Here is a 27,864-nt window from a genome sequence, read left to right as displayed (position 1 = left end):
ACTTACTGGCATTATTTACATCCTATAATCTGCACATAGTTAAAATGCACTTTTTAACAAAATATAGAAGTCTTATAGAAATAACAGGACACACTGCACAGTTCTGTTTATGTATAGTTCAGGAAAGTTCACAATAACTCTAACATCATTTTTAGGAAAATGATAAAAATTTCCATTTTTTGAAAACTGTCAAAAATTTAATCTCTTGGGTCTTACTGTCCTTGTTTCTGAATAAAATGTGAGATAGTAAACATAACTTCAGACAAATGTTGTAAGAAACAAATTAATTGTGTGGATATATTTTGATGGGTACAAACGAAACCTTCAAAGAAGGCAGTCATGTATATATGTATTAATTTATATAAATTTTTATTTCAAATAAACATGTGCACACTGATTTGTACACAGTCTAATGTTTTATGTTGGGAGGAAATGTGTGAGAAAGATGGAGAGGAAACATGTAAAAATAATGAATGCTTGTCTGGATATAAAATCAAATAATGTAGAAAATTAGGCACAAAATATAGTGTAAATGGTAGACAACAAATTAAATAATTACTTTTCCTATCTTAATGCCTCATGGACATCACAATCTTAAGCAAGTTTACATTCATGCCATGAGAAAATCTCTATCAGATAAAGAGACTGAATATCCCCAAATTGAATTTAAATTTCCTCTTCCCACTTAAGATGGGATTATAACACAAAATATCTTTCCCCAGGGGAAGCTCAATAAATGAACTGAGAAGTATAATCTCCATTTCCTGAACAAAATTTTACTGGGAAAAAAATATCTGTATTCAATTTCTAGTGTTAAGATAAAATTACCACACTAGTGATTTAAATAAATAACTTATGCTCTGACAATTCTGGAGTTCGGAAGCATGATATGGGTTTCTCTGGACTAAAATCAACATGTTTGCAGGGCTTGATTTCCTCTGGAAGCTAGAGGGAAGAATCTATTTATTTCCCTATTTTGCATTCAGACTATCGTAGGAAAAGAATATAAATATATTCATTACAATGAACAAACATTTCAATATGAGGGATTAAATCAGAACTCAACTTGTGATAGAATTAAGAAATTCCTAGTGATTTTGGACAATGTGGCACCAAGCTAAGCTGTACAGTGCTCCTCCTTGTCCTTGCTGAGGAGGAGAAGAGCAACTTTTTCTAGACATCAGGGGTTGTGTCTCTACTACAAGTCAATATTTGAAGAGTCAAGGGATCTACTCCAGGAAGGAATGTGATCTATTCCTAAACTTGGAGAAAATCAGGTTTGGGATGAAGCATTTTTCAAAGGTTAGACTGAAGAAGTCAGCAAAGTGCATGAGGAAGAACAACGATAATTAGAAGTTGATTCTCTTGACTCTAACCTGGTCTCTTGGGAACACAGAATCTCCAGGACATTTCCTTCCCTGTTCAGACCAGTGTCCCACAGGGAAATCATGGGCCTAAAGGTTGGAGTAGAAAGAGGGAAACATGCTGATTAGTAGACAGGGGTAGCTGTAAATATCTCCTCTGCTGCATCCCTCAGTCTGTACAACCTTGCAGAGGATGGAACGTGGTTATTGCTGTTAGAGTCCTACATTTGGCTGGGAGACTCATGCAAGCCTCTTTTACACTGTCTTTTGTGGGGCCAGAGCTTCAGTTTCCACTATTAACCATCCAGGAGGAGTTTGGACCTTCTCGCAGTGATCTTCCTCTCAGAGTTCCCAACCAGGTGAGTTGGCAAGTCCAGGAGTTACTGCAGGAAAGGGTCCAAGAAGATCAAATCCATGCATGTGTACCTGAGATCACCTGAGAGCAAACCCAGAGCCCAGAGTTTGCTAGCATTGATCTATATAAACTGTCAAGAGAGGTAATGGGGAGCTGCTATATAACACAGGGACCCAAGCCCAGTGTTCATGCTAATCTTTTTACATAGATTGTCAACCATCTCCTTAGGAGAATAGGGGCTTCCCTCATGGCTCATATGGGAAAGAATCTGCCTGTGATGTGAGATAACTGGGTTCAGTCCCTGGGTTGGGAAGATCCCCTGGAGAAGGGAATGACAACCCATTCCATATACTTGCCTGGAGAATTCCATGAACAGAGGAGCCTGGCAAGCTACAGTCCATGGGGTTACAAAGAGTCAGACACGACTGAGTGACTAACACTTTCAGGAGGATAAATACTCCTATTCCCACTATTTGGGAAAAGATGTAAACTTTTTGAATGGTTCAGTTGCCTCTTGAAATTCAAACAGCTAATATGTGGTAGATCCAAGATGCAGTGCCAAGTTTTTAATTTTATTAATTTAAATTAATAAATTAATCAAAATTTATTAATATAGTTTAGAAGTTTCTTTTACCATTTCACCTTAAAAATCTCCCACTATTGTATATTATGCATTTCCTTTTCTAAATTGTGGATTTATTCCCATTGCTTATTTTTATAATGGGATGTTGAATTGATAAAGTGACTTGATATCATAGTGATATCTCTTTTATCATTTACATATTTTTTCTGCTTTATTAGTTAATCTGTGTATCCAGGGGATACACAGAGTGCAAAGAACACATGGGCAAGAGACTCCCCGTGTCTTGAAGTTTTAACAATATCAGGGAAGCCACTTTATTCTTCAGCATCCTCTAATACAACCCTTCATCACCTCCTTCTTCAGTTCAGTTGCTCAGTTGTGTCTGACTCTTTGAGACCCCATGAATCGCAGCACACCAGGCCTCCCTGTCCATCATCACCAACTCCCGGAGTTCACTCAAACTCATGTCCATCAAGTCAGTGATGCCATCCAGCCATCTCATCCTCTGTCATCCCCTTCTCCTCCTGCCCCCAATCCCTCTCAGCATCAGAGTCTTTTCCAATGAGTCAACTCTTCGCATGAGGTGGCCAAAGTACTGGAGTTTCAGCTTCAGCATCATTCCATCCAAAGAACACCCAGGGCTGATCTCCTTTAGAATGGACAGGTTGGATCTCCTTGCAGTCCAAGGGAACCTCCTTCTTACATTCCCCCAAACAATGGCTTAAGTTTGAAACTTGTATATCTGGGGAAAAAAAGACCCTCAGATTTTTTCACAGGTTCTTTTCCCTTAAGGACACACATGCCACCCTGATAACCTCTTGTCACCAGCTGTGTCCTCCCTGAAGTATCTTTTTAAATATCATTTTGTTTATAGGATTCCTGAATTCCCAATAAAAAATAACAGCCCTCTCTCTTATGAAAGTAAAAATGTTAGTCACTCCATCATGTCCAATTCTTTGCTACCCAATGGACTGTAGCCTGCCAGGCTTCTCTGTCCATGGGCTTCTCCAGGCAAGAATACTGGAGTGGGTAGCCATTCCCTTCTCCACGGGAGCTTCCCAAGCCAGGGATTGAACCCAGGTCTCCTGCATTGCAGGCAAAATTCGTAACCATCTGGGTGAACACTTCATAGCAGCTGCCACCACCTGGCATGAAATGTATTTGCTAATATTCTTTCCTCATTCATGATTACATTGTAGGACTTTTGTAGGACAAAGCTGAGACAAGAAGCCATGAAGAATCCTTTAAAGGGATGAGATTCAAACTCTATGTGTGTGTGTGTGTGTGAGTGTGATTGCGCTTAGTTGCTCAATTGTGTCTGATTCTTCTGAAACCCTTTGGACTGCAGCCCACCAGACTCTTCTGTCCATGGGATTTTTCAGGCAAAAATACTGGAGTGAGTTACTGTCTCTCTGTCTCTACATAAATCTAGATATAGATCTCTCTCTCTCTCTCTCTCTCTCTCTCTCTCTCTATATATATATATATATATATATATATATATATATAATTGTAGTATTTCACCTAGCTAGGTATGCCCATTTGTATGAAAATTAGTCATATTATTTTTTTCTTTTCTAGTCATTATATCTACCTTATGGAACCAGTAATAGCACACAGGTTTCAGGATTTCTTCTTCTGGGATTATCAAAGGAACTAGAACTGCAGCCTCTCATATTCGGGCTTTTCCTCTCCATGTACCTGATCACTGTGTTTGGAAACCTGCTCGTCATCTTGGCTGTCAGCTCAGACTCCCACCTGCACACCCCCATGTATTTCTTCCTCTCCAACTTGTCCTTTGCAGACATCTGCTTCACCACCACCACCATCCCAAAGATGCTGTGGAACATCCAGACTCACAGCAAAGTCATAACCTATGAAGGTTGCATCATCCAGATGTATCTTTTCTTACTGTTTGGGGGACTGGATGACTTCCTCCTGACTGTGATGGCCTATGACCGGTATGTGGCCATCTGTCACCCTCTGCACTACATGGTCATCATGAAACCCCGGCTCTGTGGTCTCCTGGTTCTGTCATCTTTTATTATGAGTTTCCTGTATTCCTTGCTACAGAGCTTAATGGTGATGCAGCTGTCCTTCTGTACAAACAATGAAATCCCTCACTTTTTCTGTGAAACCAGTCAGGTTGTCCTACTTGCCTGTTCTGACACCTCCATCTGTGACATGGTGATGTATTTTGCAGGAGTGCTGATCGTTGTTGGTTCCTCCGTGTGTATTCTTTACTCTTACTCTCAGATAGTCTCCTCTGTATGTGGAATCCCATCAGCTCAGGGGAAGTATAAAGCATTTTCCACCTGTGCATCTCACCTCTCAGTTGTCTCCTTATTTTACTCTTCAGTCCTAGGAGTGTTCATTGCTTCTGCTGATACCCACAGCTCACAGTCAAGTGTAATCACCTCGGTGATGTACACCGTGGTCACACCCATGCTGAACCCTTTCATCTACAGTCTCAGGAATAATGACATAAAAGGAGCTCTGAAAATATTATTTACAAAGGAAACTATAAAAGAGATAATTGACTTGATGTTGAAGAACTGCTGTTAATTCACAACTTCAAAGCCATAAATTGTGATTATTTGAATCACATTTTGAAACTAGAACTTGCTCTATTTATTTCTGGAATTTTTATTTCTTTGGCTTCCATTTATCTAAAAAACTTTAACTACCATTATTTTGCTTTATTCTCTCTCTGATATTGAACACTTTCCCCTTTTTTTGTCTTCCAAATTTAGTCCCAACCTCGAATATTAAATATTTGAAGAATCTCATTTGTCTCGTGGGACAATATGCATTTCTCAGTATTTTTTTCTCAAATGTCATATTTAATCCTATGTAATCTTCCATTAGTTTTCCTAAAAGCATAACTATAGGCTGTACTAAACCTATGGGGGTAAAGAAGAACACATTTGAGAAAACAAGGTCATTTATATAAGTTTATAGGAGAGGAAAATCTGAGACCACCATTTTTCACCATATAAGCACAACTGCTTGTGTATCAATAACAGTTGTTTTTCATAATTATATAGATTTAACATATAGTGCTCCAGTGTTCTTGCCTGGAGAATCCCAGGGACGTAGGAGCCTGGTGGGCTGCTGTCTATGGCATTGCACAGAGTCAGACACGACTGTAGTGACTTAGCAGCAGCAACATATAGTGGGTTTAGCTAATCATTTGTTTTCATTCATTAATTTCAATTAATTAATACCCAGCAAAAATACTGTTGTGAGTATTCTTTTTCTTATACACCCTGTATGCGCAGTGCAAACACTAGCCCCTAACTTTGTCTACCAAATACATGTCTCCTAGTGATGTCTCCATGAAAACGAATATTTGAATAAACCATTGGATTCATATGACCTTGAATATGATGAAGCAAGCTTTAACTTATACTTTGTATCACTCTGCATAATATTTATTTTTCAAAATATACACTTACTTTTTGAAGTAAGATATATATCACTTGTTTAAGGGGGGTTTATTCTTTGGTGTGACCTTTTGGGAGGTATGTTTTAAGGTTTTTCATTGAATTACTATTGTTGTTGTTGTTTTTCTTGAAATCTTCCAGTGATGCATACAAACATGATTCTTTCTATTGCTCTAAGTAAAATAACTCATCCTTTTCTAAATTTCATTATGAACACTAGAGGGACAGTGAATAACCACAATCATCTATTATATATCTCCTATACAGGGACATTTCTTCAATCTTTATTATCATAAATGATTCCCAAGACAATGTGAATCTTCTTAGTCATGTGATTCAGGGTCAGCCGAGTTTCTACACCAACCTGCATGTCCTTCCAAGTTCTCCTAGGTAGCTGGAAAGGATATCAGTGTAGTCATTTTTTACTACTGTTACTTGTGAAAGTGAAAGTCTCTCAGTCGTGTCCAACCCTTTGCGACCCCATGGACCATACAGTCCATGGAATTCTCTAGGCCAGAATACTGGAGTAGGTAGCCTTTCCCTTCTCCAGGGGATCTTCCCGACCCAGGGATTGGATCCAGGTCTCCCGCATTGCAGGGAAATTCTTCACCAGCTGAGCCACAAGGGAAGCCCAGGAATACTGGAGTGGGTAGAATATCCCTTCTCCAGCGGCTCTTCTAGACCCAGGAATTGCAGGCAGAGATTTGTATCATAAATAATGATACAATCAGAAATGCTATCTTCAGATATCAGAATAAATGTCAAAAATAAGATAAGGTAGATTATTCTCATTGCCTTCAGTTCTGTGCCTTTGGGTTATTGTATCAGTTATTGCAGCATAACAAGCCAACATAAAATAAAATAACTTGTCATAATGACTTTATTATTGAATGAGACAGTATGATAGGGAGTGGTCCTGAGCCCTGTTTGCCACTTGATGAGTTTTTATTCAGCTAGAAGTCTCTTCATTGTGTTTCTAAGGCTCATCCATGAAACTGTGTTTCTTGTGTTCTTTTGTCTTGAACATATTTATGGTCAGCTCATTCCTTGTCTATATCCAGTTTACCCATTTACAGAAAAAATGAGTTTCTGAAATGTGAATCCCTTTACCTAATGTCACAATTCCTATATCCATATATAGCACTTTGCTTTCTTCCCAGTTAGAAGACCTATATTCCATACTTCACTCTAAATATTATCTGACTTATTAATTTTTAATTAATACCTCAAATTTAATTTTTTCCTGTTAACTAATTTATTAGAGTATCATGCTGTATGCTCAGTTGTGTCCAACTCATTGTGACCCCGTCAGGCTCCTCTGTCCATGGGATTATCCTGGCAAGAATACTGGAGTGGGTGGCCGTGTCCTCCTCCAGGGTATCTTCCCAACCTAAGGATCGAACTCACATCTCCTGAAGCTTCTGAATTAGCACTGGATCTGTTTACCACTAGTACCACCTGGGAAACCCTATTAGAATATAATGATATACATTAAGCAACATATATTTTAAAAGTACAGGTGATAGATGGACGAGAAATACTTTCTCTGAGTCACCTCATGTGAAGAGTTGACTCATTGGAAAAGACTCTGATGCTGGGAGGGATTGGGGGGCAGGACGGGGAGGGGACAACAGAGGATGAGATGGCTGGATGGCATCACTGACTCGATGGATGTGAGTCTGAGTGAACTCTGGGAGTTGGTGATGGACAGGGAGGCCTGGCTTGCTACGATTCTTGGGGTCGCAAAGAGTTGGACACGACTGAGCGACTGAACTGAACTGAATGTCAGTAAAATGGTATATGATGGTGTGTGTGTGTGTCTGTGTGTGTGTGTGCTAGTCATTCAGTCATGTCTGACTCTTTGTAACTCCATGGACTGTAGCCCACTAATCTCTTCTGTCCATGGGATTCTCCAGGCAAGAATACTGGAGTGGGTTGCCATGCCTTTCTCGATATGAGGTATATAAGGATTTCTAGCATTCTTCCAACACTGCTGCTGCTGCTAAGTCACTTCAGTCATGTGCGACTCTGTGCGACCCCATAGACGGCAGCTCACCAGGCTCCCCTGTCCCTGGGATTCTCCAGGCAAGAACACTGGAGTGGGTTGCCATTTCCTTCTCCGATGCAGGAAAGTGAAGGTGAAAGTGAAGTCGCTTAGTCATGTCCGACTCTTCATGACCCCATGGACTGCAGCCTACCAGTCTCCTCTGCCTGTGGGACTTTCCAGGCAAGAGTACTGGAGGGGATGCCATCGCCGTCTCCTCTTCCACCACTAGAAACATCAATTTGAATAACTGTCTGTATACAACAGTACCTTTGTAAGTGTCAGGATTCTAGGCTGTTGATTATAGTACATTAATAAGAGAAAAAATTAGTAAAGACATTTTTCTGTTATCCTCATTACAACTTTTCCACAAGTGGGCAACAAAGCATTTTAGACAGACACCCTCACCATGACAGAAAGAAGCTGAAGTGTTTGTCTGACCTCATTGTAACCCATACACCAGGCCACCCCCTGCAGCCTCAGGTTCCAGGCAGACTTCCCCAGCCTGAGGCTCCAGTAGAACAATGTTCCATGCCCCCACACCTGAGGACATCCTGCATTGACCCAAGCTGTAGGCCGGTCCTGAGAATAGGATACCATATGATTGTTGAGACCTTAGGCTCCAAGCTCATCTAAGCACCAAGTCAGCATGACTCCTGTTTAACCAGAGCTTTCAGTCTACCCCAGCATGAGGCCAGCTCTTGCAGCCCAACTGCCAGGCCCATTCCAGTGTTCCCTGATGCCTCATCAACCTCTCCAAACCCAAAGTCAAGGTCTATCCCCAGGGCCCCAAGCATCAGACCTTATCAATCACCTGCCCAGACATAAGACCTGCCCATTTTAGGACTCCAGAAGGAAGCTGACCAAAAGACATAATCATCTGGCCCATGACAGACTGTCTGGTGAAGGACTTTCTATGCCAAGACAGGAAGAGATACCAACTTCTTTAAATGCACACTGATGCAAGGCTGTGAGGATCACAAGTACTCAAGGAAAATAAGAAACCACTTAGAGGACTTCCCAGGTGGCGCTGTGGTAAAGAATCTACCTGCCAAGTCAAGAAACACAGGAGACATGGGTTCATGCCTGTATCCAAAAGACCACTGGGTAGGAAATGGGAAACCACTCCAATATTCCTGCCTGGAAAATTCCATGGGCAGAGGAGCCTGGCATGCGACAGTTTATGGGGTTGCAAAAAGTCAGACATGACTGAACACACACAGACTGCAAGAAAACTAATACAGCTCCTATGAATGCCCCTAAAGAAATAGAGCTCTGTAAACTGTCTAACTAAATATATATAATAATCCTCTTAAAGAAATTTAATAAACTGCTTGAAAACAAAACACAGAAAAAATCAAACAAGGAAAACAATGACTGTTTCTTTTCTGTGCAGAAGTAACTGGGCTTATATTTTCAAGATGACCCTTAATAATACAGAGACCAGAACTCAACCAACATGGTAACAATTCATGGGATGTCTTTGCAACCAGATTAATAAGGTGTAAAGGTACATGGTGTGGAGGAGGGACACCTGTGACTTGAAATTACTTCATCAGGGAGGTCACCTTGTTGCTCAACATTCTCTGACATCATCTCTCATCACCCTCCATCTTTCTCATTCCCCTACCAGACACTGCCTTCCTTTCCTATACTTGACTGATTGAAACAGGCAGCTTCCTCAGGACTTTTGCAGGGGCCATGCCCTCTGCCAGTCATACACTTCCCCAGATGAGTTCATTCCCCCTGCTGTCTCTTCCTTAAAGTCTCTTATGAAACATAATCTTGACTGCAGTCCTGCCAGAACACCCAATAAAAAATAGTGGCTGCTCTTCACTCTTTCTTTTATACCTGCTTCTGTTTTCTTCATCACACTTGTCACCATCTGACCTATTATATCATTATTTTATTTGTTTGTATTCTTTCTCTGTTACTGGATTGTATAGATGTTTTTTCCTCGGTATCCAATACTCCTTGCCTGGGTAGTGCCTGAAAAATATCCGATACTCAATATATATTCCTCAATTAAATGAAAGATATTTTTAATAAAAATGGTATAAATTATGCTTGAAAAAGATCCTGAGACTAATAAAGGAATTCCTGGCAAGAAATGGAAATAGAATATCCTAAAGGGGCTGCTGCTGCTAAGTTGCTTCAGTCGTGTCCGACTCTGTGCGACCCCATAGATGGCAGCCCACCAGGCTCCTCTGTCCCTGGGATTCTCCAGGCAAGATACTGGAGTGGGTTGCCATTTGGCACTGATTCATAAAGAAAATACTAAAATGAAACTTCTCTGCTTTCACTGTTTATAATAGCCAGAACATGGAAGTAAACTAGACGTCCATCAGCAGATGAATGGATAAGAAGGTTATGTGGTACATATACAAAATGGAGTATTACTCAGCCATTAAAAAGAATATATTTGAATTAGTTCTAATGAGGTGGATGAAACTGGAGCCTATTATACAGAGTGAAGAAAGCCAGAAAGAAAAACACCAATACAGTGTACTAATGCATATATATGGAATTTAGAAAGATGGTAATGACAACCCTGTATATGAGACAGCAAAAGAGACACAGATGTATAGAACAGTATTTTGGACTCTGTGGGAGAGGGAGAGGGTGGGATGATTTGGGAGAATGACATTGAAACATGTATAATATATATGAAATGAATTGCCAGTCCAGGTTTGATGCATGATACAGGATGCTTGGGGCTGGTGCACTGGGATGACCCAGAGGGATGGTATGGGGAGGGAGGTGGGAGAGGGGGTGTAGGATGGGGAACACGTGTACACCCATGGCAGATTCAAGTTGATATATGGCAAAACCAATACAATATTGTAAAGTAATTAGCCTCCAATTGAAATAAATAAATTTATATTAAAAAAAGAAACTTCTCTGCTTTAAAATTATATGACAGTGACTGGAAAAGGTCAGTTTTCATTCCAATCCCAAAGAAAGGCAATGCCAAAGAATGCTCAAACTACCACACAATTGCACTCATCTCACACGCTAGTAAAGTAATGCTCAAAATTCTCCAAGCCAGGCTTCAGCAATACATGAACCGTGAACTTCCTGATGTTCAAGCTGGCTTTAGAAAAGGCAGAGGAACCAGAGACCAAATTGCAAACATCCGCTGGATCATGGAAAAAGCAGGAGAGTTCCAGACAAACATCTATTTCTGCTTTATTGACTATGCCAAAGCCTTTGACTGTGTGGATCACAATAAACTGTGGAAAATTCTGAAAGAGATGGAAATACCAGACCACCTGACCTGCCTTTTGAGAAATCCTTATGCAGGTCAGGAAGCAACAGTTAGAACTGGACATGGAACAACAGACTGGTTCCAAATAGGAAAAGGAGTATGTCAAGGCTGTATATTGTCACCGTTTATTTTGACTTATATGCAGAGTACATCATGAGAAACGCTGGACTGGAAGAAACACAAACTGGAATCAAGATTGCTGAGAGAAATATCAATAACCTCAGATATGCAGATGATACCACCCTTATGGCAGAAAGTGAAGAGGAACTCAAAAGCCTCTTGATGAAAGTGAAAGTGGAGAGTGAAAAAGTTGGCTTAAAGCTCAACATTCAGAAAACGAAGAATATGGCATCTGGTCCCATCACTTCATGGGAAATAGATGGGGAAACAGTGGAAACAGTGTCAGACTTTATTTTTCTGGGCTTCAAAATCACTGCAGATGGTGACTGCATCCATGAAATTAAAAGACGCTTACTCCTTGGAAGGAAAGTTATGAGCAACCTAGATAGCATATTCAAAAGCAGAGACATTACTTTGCCAACAAATGTTCATCTAGTCAAGGCTATGGTTTTTCCTGTGGTCATGTATGGATGTGAGAGTTGGATTGTGAAGAAGGCTGAGAGTCAAAGAATTGATGCTTTTGAACTGTGGTGTTGGAGAAGACTCTTGAGAGTCCCTTGGACTCCAAGGAGATCCAACCAGTCCATTGTGAAGGAGATCAGCCCTGGGATTTCTTTGGAAGGAATGATGCTAAAGCTGAAAGTCCAGTACTTTGGCCACCTCATGCGAAGAGTTGACTCATTGGAAAAGACTCTGATGCTGGGAAGATTGGGGGCAGTAGGAGAAGGGGACGACAGAGGATGAGATGGCTGGATGGCATCACTGACTCGATGGACGTGAGTCTCAGTGAACTCCGGGAGTTGGTGATGGACAGGGAGGCCTGGCGTGCTGCAATTCATGGGGTCGCAAAGAGTCAGACACGACTGAGCAACTGAACTGAACTGAACTGAACATGAGCTTGTGTGAATATTAATCTTTAAAACACTTTATTGGCAGTCACTTGTACCACATGGAACCAGAAGTTACCCGAATTTCAGAATGACTTCTGGAATTTTCAGAGGCACCAGGAATGCAGCCCCCATATTGGGACTTATCCACTCCAAGCACCTGGTTCATTGATGGGCTTCCCAGGTGGCACAGTGGTAAAGAATCCACCTGTCAATGCAGAAGACACAGGAGACTTGGGTTCAATCTCTGGGTTGGAAAGATCCCCTAGAAGAGAAAATGGCAACCCATTCCAATACTCTTGCCTGTAGAATTTCATGGACAGAGAAGCCTGGCAGGCTACAGTCCTTGGGGTCACAAAGAGTAGGACATGACTAAGCCGGTGTGCACACACTGGTTGCTGCTGCTGCTAAGTCACTTCAGTTGTGTCCGACACTGTGTGACCCCATAGAAGGCAGCCCACCAGGCTCCCCTGCCCCTGGGATTCTCTAGGCAAGAACATTGGAGTGGGTTGCCATTTCCTTCTCCAGTGCATGAAAGTGAAAAGTGAAAGTCGTGTCCGACTCTGTGCGACACCATAGACGGCAGCCCACCAGGCTCCCCGTCCCTGGGATTCTCTAGGCAAGAACACTGGAGTGGGTTGCCATTTCCTTCTCCAGTGCATGAAAGTGAAAAGTGAAAGTGAAGTCGCTCAGTCGTGTGCGACTCCATGCAACACCATAGATGGCAGCCCACCAGGCCGCTCTGTCCATGGGATTTTCCAGGCAAAAGTACTGGAGTGGGGTGCCATTGGCTTCTCCTGTGTGCACACACTGGATACATAAATGTAAATGCAGTTTTATTTTGAGAGGTTAAGACAGGAAAAGTAATTCACATCAAAGATAAGGTCTCATATTCTTTTTTTTTTTTTTTTACTTTACAATATTGTATTGGTTTTGCCATATATCAACACGAATCTGCCACGGGTGTACACGTGTTCCCAATCCTGAACCCCTCTCCCACCTCCCTCCCCATACCATCCCTCTGGGTCATCCCAGTGCACCAGCTCCAAGCATCCTGCTGGGCATACACACTGAAGAAACCAGAATTGAAAGAGACATGTATCCCAATCTTCATATTCTATTTCAAATGTTATTATCTAGATTTCTACATTACTTAAAGTCCATATTAATAAAGATATTCATTATTTTCATTTTATTACTCTCCATTTTCTGTAAAGGTTATTCTCAATATAATAAATGGGAATATATATGGGTCTGTGTGTATGTACATGTTTGTGTGTGAGTGTGCTTTTTAAAATAAAATATATACAGATAATTGGAAAAGACTCTGATGCTGGGAGGGATTGGGGGCAGGAGGAAAAGGGGACAACAGAGGATGAGATGGCTGGATGGCATCACTGACTCGATGGATGTGTCTGAGTGAACTCCGGGAGTTGGCGATGGACAGGGAGGCCTGGCGTGCTGCAATTCATGGGGTCCCAAAGAGTCAGACACAACTGAGCGACTGAACTGAACTGAACTGAACTGAATGCACACATATACATAGACCCCTTACCCTTCAATGTATTCTTTGGACTATACAAGTATTTTTGCAGTTTTCATTTCTTTTCTCACAGCATCCCTTTTCTGCATGGCCTTCAGAAGTAAAGAAACAGAATGTTTGGGCATTTCCTTTATAATAATTACATAACAAGGCAGAAAAACTTATTAGTATACTTCCTCAGGTTGGCTTTCCCTGTGGTAAAGAATCTGTCTGACAATGCAGGTTTGATCCCTGGGTCAGGAAGATCCCCTGGAGAAGGAAATAGCAACTGACCCCAGTGTTCTTGCTGGGAGAATCCCATGGACAGAGGAGCATGATGGGCTACAGTCTAGGGAGCCTCAGAGTCAGTCACGACTGTGTGATTAACACACAAAGGGAAATTAGAAGGAAAAACAAAAACAAAAAACAACAACTTGGCACTCATAGGTATAACAAAACTTAAGAGAGTAAATTTAAGTTAAAAAAAAAGAGTGAGTTATCTAAATTATATAAAGAGGTTAAAATCAAAATATAAATTCCAAGAAAAATAGAAGAGATACGTTCTATCTTCACAGTCTGACAAAACATTGGCAATATTTGGCTAAGAATTTGAGCTTTGCTATCACAGGTACTCCTTAAGCCCTAGGACAACTGGACCCTTTATACTTACCTTTCCAAAGAACATGTTTAGACCCCTCTTTAAGTTTTTATTTCTCAGGCTGTAGATGAAGGGGTTCAGCATAAGTGTGACCACAATGTACATCACTGAGGCTGTTGCACTTGAGTTTGAGCTGTGAGTAGCAGCAGAGCTAAGATACATCTTAAGCCTGTACAATAAAATAAGGAGACAACTGAGAGATGAGATGCACAGGTAAAAATGCTTTATTGTTCCCCTGACCTGATGAGATTCTGTGTATGAAGGAAACTTCCTTAGAATAAGAGTAAAGGATACACATGAAGGAACCATCAGCCAGAAACAGAGCTACAGATTACATCACCACGTTATTGATAAAGGTGGCAGAACTGGCAAGTTGGATCATCTGACTGAGTTCACAGAAAAAGTGTGAGATTTCTAAGACGTTACAGAAGGTTAGTCACAACACCATTAAGTTTTCTAACAAGGAATGCAGGACATTGATGACCCAGGACACCAGCACCAGCAGTCCACAGAGCCGGGGGTTCATGATGACCATGTAGTGCAGGGGTGACAGATGACCGCATATCGATTAAAAGCCATCACTGTCAGGAGAAAGATATCCAGTCCAGCAAAAAAGTAAGAAAAAATGAACGTGGATGCACAGCCTTCATAGATGATAACTTTGCTCTGTCTCTGGATGCTCCACAGCATCTTTGGGATGGTGGTGGAGGTGAAACAGATGTCTACAAAGGACAGGTTGGAGAGGAAGAGGTCTGACTGGACAGCAATGATAATGAGTAGGTTTCCAAACACACTGATCAGGTGCATGGAGAGAAAAATAACAAATAAGAGGGTCTGCAGTTCTGATTCCCTGAAAATCCCATAAGAAGAAATTAAGAAACTGCTGTTAGGTTCCTTGGTGCCATGTGGTGGTGTAGACTATGAGAAAAGGGGAAAATAACATGACTAATTTTCACACAAATTGGCATTACTGCATTGTTGAAATGCTATCATTTATATTTTACCATAAAGAAATTAATTTCAGTATTTTGTGCATGGATTTCATGCACTGTAGGGAGCTTCCTATGTCATCTCTAATTAGGTGTGTCAGTACAGGTGGCCATGAGGCATGGGATCCTGTCCCCATAGTCACCTAGGGTTCCATGACTCTTCCTCCTAGTTCCACACCTACAGTGACTGAGGTTGTTGAATCTTACCACACTGAACATGTCATGTGTGTGCATGCTAAGTCACTTCAGTCTGTTTGACTCTTTGTGACAAGATAGACTATAGCCACCAGGCTCCTCTTTCCATGGAATTCTCCAGACAAGAATACTGGAGTGAGTAGCCACTTCCTTCTCCAGGGGATCTTCCCTACCTAGGGATCAAACCTGAGTCTCCTGCACTGCAGATGCATTTTTTACCATCTGAGCCACCAGGAACATGCCATAGCACCCTTATAACCCCAGCTCCACCACCTACCATCACTCTAACCTTATGACATCATATGTCCCAGGAGTTCCCAGGTGCATCAGAAAATCTACCCACCCAGAGTACCAGGCAACAAGCCAGCCACACTGTCAGCAGCAAGGTAACAACAGTCTAAGAGACACCAGAAACAATAACTAAGTCTCAGGATGACACCTCTGATAGAGGCGATGGAAGGTGGAACGAGCAGAACAAAAAACAAAGGCAGTTCAGGCAGAAGAAATTTGTAATTGCTATACTGTCACCTACTGGACAATGAAAGTAAAACCTCAAATTTTTATGGTTGACCTTCTTTTGTTTTGTTTTTTTTTTTTTTAATTTAATTTTATTTTTAAACTTTACAATATTGTATTGGTTTTGCCAAATATCGAAATGAATCCGCCACAGGTATACATGTGTTCCCCATCCTGAACCCTCCTCCCTCCTCCCTCCCCATACCATCCCTCTGGGTCATCCCAGTGCACCAGCCCCAAGCATCCAGTATCATGCATTGAACCTGGACTGGTGACTCATTCCATATATGATATTATATGTATTTCAATGCCATTCTCCCAAATCATCCCACCCTCTCCCTCTCCCACAGAGTCCAAAAGACTGTTCTATACATCAGTGTCTCTTTTGCTGTCTCATATACAGGGTTATTGTTACCGTCTTTCTAAATTCCATATATATGTGTTAGTATACTGTATTGGTGTTTTTCTTTCTGGTTTACTTCACTCTGTATAATAGGCTCCAGTTTCATCCACCTCATTAGAACTGATTCAAGTGTATTCTTTTTAATGGCTGAGTAATACTCCATTGTGTATATATACCACAGCTTTCTTATCCATTCATCTGCTTTTAACTGATTCTGAACCAGGGAAAGGTAAAAGCTGGATTTAGAAAAGGCAGAGGAACCAGAGATCAGGTTGCCAACAACTGCTGAATCATAGAAAAATCAAAGGAATTCTAGAAAAGTATCTTCTTCTGTTTCATTGACTATGATAAAGCCTTTGACTGTGTAGATCACAATAAACTGGACAATTCTCAGAGATGAGAAAATCAGACAACCATACCTGTCTCCTGAGAAACCTATATGCAGGTCAAGAAGCAACAGTGAGAATATTACATGGAACAACTGACTCGTTCAAAATTGGGACAGGAGTACTTTAAGGCTCTACATTGTCACTGTGGTTATTTATATGCAAAGTACATTACATGAAATGCTGGGCAGGATGAATCCCAAGCTGGAATCAAGATTGCAGGGTTTATTGTCACCATCTTTCTAAATTCCATATATATGTGTTAGTATACTGTATTGGTGTTATCAACGACCTCAGATATGCAGATGATGCCACTCTAATGGAAGAAAGTGAAGAGGAACTAAAGAATTTCTTGATTAGGATGAAAGAGGAGAGTGAAAAAGCTGACTTAAAACTCAACATTCAAAAAACTAAGATCATGGCATCCAGTCCCATCACTTTGAAAGGCCTGGCTGCGAGCCATGAGCTACACCGGGATTTGTGACCTCCAGAGGAGAAGATTTTGATCTGGGGCTAAAGACGAGGCTTGATCACTCAAAGCTTTCGTGTAATAAAGTTTTATTAAAATATTAAAGAGACAGAGGAAGTTTCTGATATAGATATCAGAAAGGGACAGAAAGAATGCCCCTCTTGCTATTTTTTTAGCAAGGAGGTATATACCTGGGAGAAGGCAGTGGCACCCCACTCCAGTACTGTTGCCCAGAAAATCCTATGGATGGAGGAGCCTGGTAGGCTGCAGTCCATGGGGTTGCTGGGAGTTGGACATGACTGAGCGACTTCACTTTCACTTTCCACTTTCATGCATTGGAGAAGGAAATGGAAACCCACTCCAGTGTTCTTGTCTGGAGAATCCCATGGACGGAGAAGCCTGATAGGCTGCAGTCCATGGGGTCACACAGAGTCGGACACGACTGAAGCGACTTAGTAGTAGTAGTAGTAGTAGTAGTAGTTATATATCTGTTAACAAGTTGCTAGTCAAATAAAGAATCACCTCAAAACTGAAAGAGTTCCGCCAGGCCCCTCTCCTATAGCATGCATTTTAAGGTAACATTGGCACAAGGTGAATTATCCCCACCATAAAACAATTGACATGAATCTTAAAGAAAGGTGGATTTCCAATTAAATAAATAGCTTCATGAGCATAGATTAGGAGAACATTTCCATGAGTAAGACATACTGGTTTGTTGGGCCATTTTCTGTTCAAGGTTTGAGTCTTAGGCTGAACCTTTTAGAAGAAAGGCAGATTCCAAGGCAAATACATAGTTCATTAACATAGCTTAAGAAAAACATTTCCATAAGAAAAATTCATTGGTTAGCTAAAGGTTTGAGAAAAGTTAAGTTTAGGGGGAACCAGGTGTCATCATAACAACAAAGATGTATGGCAAAACCAATACAATATTGTAAAGTAATTAGCCTACAATTAAAATAAATAAATTTAAATTAAAAAAAAGAAACCTCCTTTTAATTTTGTATAGAGAAGGGGAAAAAAATCTGCCACTTGCAGTTTATTTCCTTCACTTGGGGGCACCTAGCCTTCCTACCTGTTACCCTCTCAACTTCATGGCTAATAAATGTGGGAAAAGTAGAAACAATGACATAATTTATTTTCTTGGACTCCAAAATCATTGTGGATATTGAGTGCAGCCATGAAATTAAAAGACCCTTGCTCCTTGGAAGAAAAGCTATGACAGACCTAGACAGTGTATTAGAAAGAAGAGACATCACTTTGCCAACAAAGGTCCATATAGCCAAAGCTATCATTTTTGCAGTAGTTATGTATGGCATTCGGTCCCACCACTTCATGGGAAATAGATGGGGAAACAGTGGAAACATGTGAAATGTCATGTATGAAACGAGATGCCAGTCCAGGTTCAGTGCACGATGCTGGATGCTTGGGGCTGGTGCGCTGGGAAGGCCCAGGGGGATGGTATGGGGAGCTTGGGAGGGAGGAGGGTTCAGGATGGGGAGCATGTGTATATTTGAAATTAATTAAAAGTTGAAAATTTAAAAAAAAATAAGAAAAAAAATAAGAAAAAAAAAAAAAAAAACAGTGTCAGACTTTATTTTTCTGGGCTCCAAAATCACTACAGATGGTGAAAGCAGCCATGAAATTAAAAGACTCTTACTCCTTGGAAGGAAAGTTATGACCAACCTAGATAGCATATTCAAAAGCAGAAACATTACTTTGCCAACAAAGGTTCATCTAGTCAAGGCTATGGTTTTTCCTGTGGTCGTGTATGGATGTGAGAGTTGGACTGTGAAGAAGGCTGAGAGCCGAAGAACTGATGCTTTTGAACTGTGGTGTTGGAGAAGACTCTTGAAAGTCCTTTGGACTGCAAGGAGATCCAACCAGTCCATTGTGAAGGAGATCAGCCCTGGGATTTCTTTGGAAGGAATGATGCTAAAGCTGAAAGTCCAGTACTTTGGCCACCTCATGCGAAGAGTTGACTCATTGGAAAAGACTCTGATGCTGGGAGGGGTTGGGGGCAGGAGGAGAAGGGGACGACAGAGGATGAGATGGCTGGATGGCATCACTGACTCGATGGACATGAGTCTGGGTGAACTCCGGGAGTTGGTGATGCTCAGGGAGGCCTGGTGTACTGCGATTTATGGAGTCGCAAAGAGTCGGACACGACTGAGCAACTGATCTGATCTGATCTGATGTACAGATATGAGAGATGGACCATAATAAAGAAGATTAAGCATGAAAGAATAGATGCTTTTGAATTGTGGTGCTGGAGAAAACTCTTGAGAGTCCCTTGGACTGCAAGGAGATTCAACCAGTCCATCCTAAAGAAAATCTGTCCTGAATATTCATTGGAAGGACTGGTACCGAAGCTGAAGCTCCAATACTTACCATGTGATGTGAAGTCAGTCTTTCCCAACTCCATGTGAAAGATAGTGATGCTGGGAAAGATTGAGGGCAAGAGGTGAAGGGAATGAAAGAAGATGAGATGATCGGATGGCATCACTGACTCCATAGACATGAGTTGGAGCAAACTCTGGGAGACAGCTAAGGATGGGGAAGCCTGGAATGCTGCAGTTCATGTGGTTGCAAACAGCTGGACATGACTTAGGGACTGAACAACAAGTTCCCTACTTCAAATGCTCCAGTACAGGAACAACTCATCACACACTAGAAAGAAGTAAAGTAACGCTACCACAGAAAGAAAATAATTCCCCAGAAACAAAGCCTCAAAGCACAGGATATTGCATTCTGGTGTTAGTTGCTCAGTCATGGCTGACTCTTTGTGACCCCATGGACTGTAGCCCACCAGGCTCCACTGTCCATGGAATTCTCTAGTCAAGAATACTATTCCCTGCTCCAGGGGATCTTCCCAACTCAGGGATCAAACCAAAGTCTCCCACATTGCAGGCAGATTCTTTACCATATGAACTCAAAGTATCTGCCATGAAGAAACTACCATTTGAGTTCAAAGAATCTGCCATGAAGAAACTTCAGTTCAGTTCAGTTCAATTCAGTCGCTCAGTCGTGTCTGACTCTTTGTGACCCCATGAATCGCAGCACGCCAGGCCTCCCTGTCCATCACCAACTCCCGGAGTTCACTGAGACTCACGTCCATCGAGTCAGTGATGCCATCCAGCCATCTCATCCTCTGTCGTCCCCTTCTCCTCTTGCCCCCAATCCCTCCCAGCATCAGAGTCTTTTCCAATGAGTCAACTCTTCGCATGAGGTGGCCAAAGTACTGGAGTTTCAGCTTTAGCATCATTCCATCCAAAGAAATCCCAGGGCTGATCTCCTTCACAATGGACTGGTTGGATCTCCTTGGAGTCCAAGGGACTCTCAAGAGTCTTCTCCAACACCACAGTTCAAAAGCATCAATTCTTCCGTGCTCAGCCTTCTTCACAGTCCAAGGCTCACATCCATACATGACCACAGGAAAAACCATAGCCTTGACAAGATGGACCTTTGTTGGCAAACTAATGTCTCTGCTTTTGAATATGCTATTTAGGTTGGTAAAACTTTTCTTCCGAGGAGTAAGCGTCTTTTAATTTCATGGCTGCAGTCACCATCTGCAGTGATTTTGGAGCCCAGAAAAATAAAGTCTGAGACTGTTTTCACTGTTTCCCCATCTATTTCCCATGAAGTGATGGGACCGGATGCCAAGATCTTCATTTTCTGAATGTTGAGCTTTAAGCCAACTTTTCACTCTCCACTTTCACTTTCATCAAGAGGATTTTTAGCTCCTCTTCACTTTCTGCCATAAGGGTGGTGTCATCTGCATACCTGAGGTTATTGATATTTCTCCCAGCAATCTTGATTCCAGCTTGTGCTTCTTCCAGTCCAGGGTTTCTCATGATGTACTCTGCATATAAGTTAAATAAACAGGGTGTCAATATACAGCCTTGACGAACTCCTTTTACTATTTGGAACCAGTCTGTTGTTCCATGTCCAGTTCTAACTGTTGCTTCCTGACCTGCATACAAATTTCTCAAGAGGCAGATCAGGTGGTCTGGTATTCCCATCTCTTGAAGAATTTTCCACAGTTTATTGTGATCCACACAGTCAAAGGCTTTAGCATAGTCAATAAAGCAGAAATAGATGCTTTTCTGGAACTCTCTTGCTTTTTCCATGATCCAGCAGATGCTGACAATTTGATCTCTGGTTCCTCTGCCTTTTCTAAAACCAGCTTGAACATCAGGATGTTCACAGTTCACATATTGCTGAAGCCTGGCTTGGAGAATTTTGAGCATGCTATTGATACTTCACAGAATAAGCTTCTCTAAATTTAGACAGACAATCCATACAATGTGATAAGATGGGTTAAAATATTTTATAATGAGGGGATAAATTACAACTATTTACTTCAGATATAAATATGGAATTCTTAATGGTTTTAACTGAGCTTCCCAGGTGGTGCAATGGTGAAGAATCTGCCTGCCAATGCAGCAGACACAAGAGACATGAATTTGATCCCTGGGTTGGAAGATCACTTAGACTAGGGAATGGCAACCCACTCCAATATTCTTGCCTGGAAAATTCCATGGTCAGAGAAGCCCGGTGAGTTACAGTTTGTGGGTTCTCAAAGAGCACACACACTGAGCGACTGAGCACAAACACACAAACACACACACACATATACATGAGAAACCAAAGAGGGCACTGCCCAATGTTTTGGATTACATAAACAAAGTAGTCCCTCTTATAAAAAGGGAAATAAAATTTTGATAAGAATATTATGGGCTGTGTCCTTACAAAATGTCAATGCACTGACCAGCAAAGAGAACGATTCAAGACAGTTACCTCAGTCTCACTTATTGGAGAAATCTCAAAGTTGGGGTTGGGATAAGATGCTGGGAGTTTAGACTCTGGTAGGATTAGAGATAATGGAGAAGAATTAATAAAAACTGAATTTGCCTGGCTTATAACCTGGTCTCCTGGGAACAGAGAATGAACAGGAAAAACAAAACAAAACAAAACAAAACTTTTTGTCCAGACTAAGTCCCACAGGGAATTCATGTGCCTGTAGGTCATTTATCAAGAGGGAAATGTACCTAATGAGCACATGTAAAGCATTGTAAATGTCTCCTCTGCTGCATCCCTGAGCTTGTACAGCCTGGGCGTGGAGTAGACTAACTGTTGCATTTGGAGTCCTAAGTCTGAGTAAAGAAGCAGTGCTTTACCCCCTCCTTCCTGCTCTCTCAGCTGAAGACAGAGCTTCAGTCTCCATCATCATCCACCCAGAAGGGATTCAGACTTCCATAAGGAGCCCTCTGTTCATAGTCCCATGCAGGTGAGTCTGAGACCTCAAAAGATACTGCTAAAAATGTTCAGATAAAAAGAAATCCAAAAAATGTACATTAGAAACAACTCATCCTAACTCAGAGTCCAGAGACCACTATGGCTGTTTGCTTGGTTGATTAAAATATCAATATATTTTATGATGCTAGAAAGACAAGTGGACATTGAATTCAATGACAATGTTCAGTGGAATGGAATGGAAGCCCAAAGAGAAGATGGATGAGAGGCATAAAGTGTTTGAGTAAAAGTAGAACTTATGCCCAATATTTTATTAAATAATTGGGGTGAAAAATATTGTGCATGTGTGCTTTCTAAGTTGGTTCGGTTTTGTTCAACTCTTTGCAATCCTATGGATTTCAGACCACCAGGCTCCTCAGCCCATGGGATTTTCCAGGCAAGAATACTGGAGTGGGTTGCCATTTCCTCCTCCAAGGGATCTTCCCGACCCAGGGATCGAATCTGCATCTCTCACATTTGCTGCATTGGCAGGGAGGTTCTTTACTACTAGTGCCACCTGGGAAGTCCTAAATATATCGGGTATTAGCTTTGGAGTGATGCAGAATGAATTTAAGACATTCTTTTATGACTTTTATGGTGGGGATTTTTTTTTTCTCACCAACTGGTTGTTTGCCATTTAGTTATTTTATTAGGTACAAATGTATTTGAGAGGAATTGTGAGTCTATATAAATTTTGTGTGGTCAAATCTAGCAATCATTTATATTATGTTTTATGCATTTCTAGTATATCAATACTACAAAAATATAAGAAAGTGAAGTTCAAATTCTGGCTCTAACTGTGGATGACTTCGTCCCCCAGGGTACATCTACCAATGTCCAGAGTCTTTTATGACTGTGACATATTGAGGGCTCGATAAATGTCAGGGATGCTGTAAACATCCCACAATGCACAGGACAGACCCTCACCTCAAATAATGATCTGGTCTAGAATGTCAATTGTGCCAACTCTGGGGAACCCTGAATTAAAGAATACCTGTATTTTGAATATTTATTGCTATCTTCAATTTTTTCCTTAAAATGTTGTAAAATTTTCTTTACATTTCCTGCCAGAGAAGTTATAGAGGACTCTTAGTTCAGAAGCACTCAGCCTCAAACTGACAAATATATTTTCCACAGGAGAATGATATGAAAGAGATTCTGTGTTGCTTTCTCAAGTCATATACTAGATTAGAGCAAAACTTTGAGTATGTGGTCACCATTTTGATTTCCTTGTTATTATTTTATACCCATATATTACATGTCACTCTGTCTATAGTAAATAGACTTTCAAATACTTTTTTTAAACAAATGATTGCTTTTCAATTGACTTTTGGGGCATATTCTTGACCAAAAATTTTAAGAATATTTTAGTTAGATTGGTGGGTGAGTGGAAGGGAGATTATATACCAAAACATTCTATGAATGTAATATATCATATTATTCTTATTTGTAGGTCACTGTCAATGTAATTAATTCATATCAATGTCATGAATCATTACTGTTATATCTACTGCTCAATTAATTTTCAATACTTCATTTAATTTTTCTGATTACACTTGCTTCAGAATCATACTATTTAACCTGGTTTCATTCTCTTTGTCATATTTTTACTTCCTAGCTTTTCATTTTTCTAAATTACTTTTGGTACAAGTGCACATCTAGTCACACACTTGTGTATATAATTCAATGTCCTCAGATGACTAATACAAAGAACATTACTCAGTGATAAGAGTAAAATTGTTACACTGTGGGTAGGTTTTATATGGATGGACCATACAGATCATTAGTTGTTGGATGAAAAGCAGAAGTAGGACTAGAGTGTGCCCACAGGACTTATGGGAAAAGTGATCAAAACCCAAGCATAACAAAGAGATGATGTCACTCTTTGGGAAAAGGGAGAGTCTTGCCTTGTCTACTGTCAGACCTATAAAACCAATTAGTCAAATAGGTATTAAGCAACCCCAGAAAAATAAGTATTTCTGCCTGATATTAAAGAAGGTCAATATTCAATCCATATTTCATTATGCTTTCTATATATCCATTTGTGAAATGTTGGCTCAGTCCTTTTGCCCACTTTCTGTTGGGCTATCCAATCTTCAAATATTTCAAATCATAAAGATATCACTATTTTATCATTTGAATAAATATTTTTGATTTGTTATTATTTTTCCTGGATATCCAGGAAAAAATAAATTAAAACAAACAAACAAACAAACAAACAAACAAAACAGCACATGAAATGTCACCAGGACCGAAGAAACCTCTTTACCACAGTCTCTCAGGAGACATTTGAGTTTTTTAGGTCTTTATTCCCTCTTGTGTCCATTGCTCTCTCTCTTTCTACCCCCTCCCCAATCCCTCTTTGTCTCCTGATGTACACATATACTTTAAAATTCAAGTTTTGAGACAAGATAAATATATATATATATATATATATATATATATATATATATATATATATATAGAGAGAGAGAGAGAGAGAGAGATGTACATACATTGAACAAGTTTTTTATTTTATATTGGAGTAAAGCCAATTAACAATGTTGTGATAGTTTCAGATGAACAGCAAAGGGACTCAGCCATACTTATACGTGTATCCATTCTCCCCTAAACTCCCCTTCCATCCAGACTGAGACAACATGGAGCAGAGTTCCCTGTGTTATGCAGCAGGACCTTGTTGGTTATCCACTTTAAATATAGCACTGTGTTCATGTCCATCCCAAACTCTCTAACTGTCCCTTCCCCTCATCTTTCCCCCTGGCAACCATAGGTTCACATTCAACTACTTCTTAATGATCTTTAATACAAGTGTAAAATGGCCATACCAAAATTAAATTCCAAGTATATTGGTACCAAGAATACTTACAAACTGGAATTTTTGGATACCACTTTATATAACCTGATCTTATCAATGGGAGTTGTATCAAACTCTAACTTAATCAAGGTAGCTAGGGATGAGGGGTGAAAAACATAGAAGTAACATAGCTTAGATGGCCAGTGTCTACTGTGTGTGTGTGTGTGTGTGTGCCTGTGTGTGTGTGTGTGCGCATGTGTGTGCCTGTGTGTATGTGTTTGTGTGTGCACGCATGTGTGTGTGTGCCTGTGTGTGTGTGTGGTGCCTGGTGGAGTATGAGAAGTCCTCACAGCGGTGGTACTGAGTTCATGTATTCCAAGGTGACTCCAAGAATCTGCCTGCATTCAGGAGACCTGGGGCCAATCCCTGGGTTGGGAAGATCACCTGAAGGAGGGCATGGGAACCCACTCCAGTATTCTTGACTGGAGAATCCCATGGGCACAGGAGCCTGGCGGGGTGTAGTCCTCGGGGTCATAAAGAGTCAGACATGCCTGAAGCAGCTGGGCACAGCAAGGTCAACAAAAGTGATCCATTTAAACACATTGGACATCCCTGCAATAATTTCATAAAGTACTAGTTACATGCAGTGGATGAAAGTCTTATGATTTGAAGTTTCAGCACCACCAGGGAAGTCACCTTGTTCCTCAGTGTCCTCTGACACCATCTCTCCTCATTCCCTCTTGCCCTATGCCCTCCCTACATTGGTTTCCTTTTTTCTCTTAAACTTGAACACTTTAAACAAGCACTTTCCTCAGTGCATTTGCACTGGCTATCCTCCCTGTCAAGCATACACTTCACCTGATATGTTTATGGCTCCTACTCTTTCATCCTTGAATCTAAAAAACAGCATGCCTTCTCTGCTCTTTCCATAAAACCTTTCAGGTTTCTTCATAGCAACAGTCAACATTCAAAAGTTAACTTATAAGCTATATATATACATATTCAATATATATTCACATATATATGGACTTCTCTGGTGGCTCAGCAGTAAAGAACCCGCCTGCAATGCAGGAAACTCAGAAGACCGGGGTTCTATGTTTGGGTGGGGAAGATCCCTGAGGAAGACATGGCAACCCACTCCAATGTTCTTGCCTGGAAAACCTCATGGGCAGAAGAGCCTGGAGGGCTACAGTGCATGGAGTGGGAAAGAAGCCCCTGAGCACACACATACCCACACACATATAAGACTTATGTTTACTTTGTGACTGGATTCTTAGAGATTTTGTTGTTTAGAACCCTATACTCATTGCCAAGACATCACCTGGAACATGATCATCACTCAGTTCATAATCCCCAAATGAATGAAAGTATTTCTTATGTGGAATAGATGACATCCCGGGAAAGAAGCAGCAAGTGGGACAACCTTGTCAGTTCCAGATGACACAGAAATTCCCTAAAGGGGAGCAAATCCATGAACAAAGCAGAACTTAGTTAAGCAAATATATTTAAATACAATTAGGCAAAATATAAATAATAGTTTTTCAATGATGTGAGCAATGTCTTTTTTTGTGAAAATTAGACATGATATTTTCCCCTTTCCTTTAGGTCACCTCCACCACATGATACCAAGGAACCTAACAAATGTTTCAGGTTTTCTTCTTCTGGGATTCTCAGAGGAAACAGACCTGCAGCCCATCATATTTGGGCTTTTCCTCTCCATGTACCTGATTACTGTGTTTGGAAACCTGCTCATCATCCTGGCCGTCAGCTCAGACTCCCACCTGCACAACCCCATGTACTTCTTCCTCTCCAACCTGTCCTTTGTAGACATCTGTTTCACCTCCACGACCATCCCAAAGATGCTGTGGAACATCCAGACCCAGAACAAAGTTATCACCTATGAAGGTTGCATCACCCAGGTGTATTTTTTCACATTTTTTTTAGGGTTGGATGACTTCCTCCTAACAGTGATGGCTTTTGACCGATTTGTAGCCATCTGCCACCCCCTGTACTACAAGGTCATCATGAGTGCCCAGCTCTGTGGACTGCTGGTTCTTGTTTCCTGGGTCATCAATGTCCTACATTCCTTCTTGCAAACTTTAATGGTGTTGAGTTTGTCCTTCAGCAGAGAGGTGATAATCCCTCACTATTTCTGTGAACTGAAACAGTTGGTCCAACTTGCCTGTTCTGACACTTTTCTTAATGACATGGTGATGTATTTTGCTACTGTCCTGCTGGGAGGTGCTCCCTTAGCTGGTATCCTTTACTCTTACTCTAGGATAGTTTCCACCATATGTGAAATCTCATCAGCTCAGGGGAAGTATAAAGCATTTTCCACTTGTGCATCTCATCTCTCAGTTGTCTCTTTATTTTATTGTACGTGCTTAGGAGTATACCTTAGCTCTGCTGCTACCCAAAGCTCACATTCAAGTGCAACGGCCTCGGTGATGTACACTGTGGTCACACCCATGCTGAACCCCTTCATCTACAGTCTGAGGAACAAGGACATAAAGACTGCTCTGAAAGCATTCTTTAGGAGGACAATGATTAAAACACCAGTTGTCCTAAGCTGA

The 27,864-nt window shown here is 41.0% G+C and overlaps 1 protein-coding gene across 1 annotated transcript; it reads left to right on the top strand.

Moving 5' to 3' along the window:
* Nucleotides 1-1,606: 1,606 nt before the first annotated feature.
* LOC133251866 (olfactory receptor-like protein OLF4) lies at nucleotides 1,607-27,864 on the top strand. Its single transcript, XM_061424622.1, has 4 exons — nucleotides 1,607-1,723; nucleotides 3,884-4,395; nucleotides 16,928-16,939; nucleotides 26,922-27,864. The coding sequence occupies exons 1-4, from the start codon at nucleotides 1,607-1,609 to the stop codon at nucleotides 27,862-27,864; spliced, it is 1,584 nt and encodes a 527-aa protein (XP_061280606.1).

The sequence above is a fragment of the Bos javanicus genome, chromosome 7 (genome assembly GCF_032452875.1).
Source record: "Bos javanicus breed banteng chromosome 7, ARS-OSU_banteng_1.0, whole genome shotgun sequence".
In the NCBI taxonomy this organism is placed as follows: Eukaryota; Metazoa; Chordata; class Mammalia; order Artiodactyla; family Bovidae; genus Bos; species Bos javanicus.
This window is presented reverse-complemented; position numbering and strand designations above follow the sequence as displayed.

Coding starts and splice junctions, on each gene's coding strand:
- LOC133251866 (XM_061424622.1), top strand. CDS start 1,607: ATGCAAGCCTCTTTTACACTGTCTTTTGTGGGGCCAGAGCTTCAGTTT. Junction 1,724..3,883: donor CTCTCAGAGTTCCCAACCAG/GTGAGTTGGCAA, acceptor TTTCTTTTCTAG/TCATTATATCTACCTTATGG.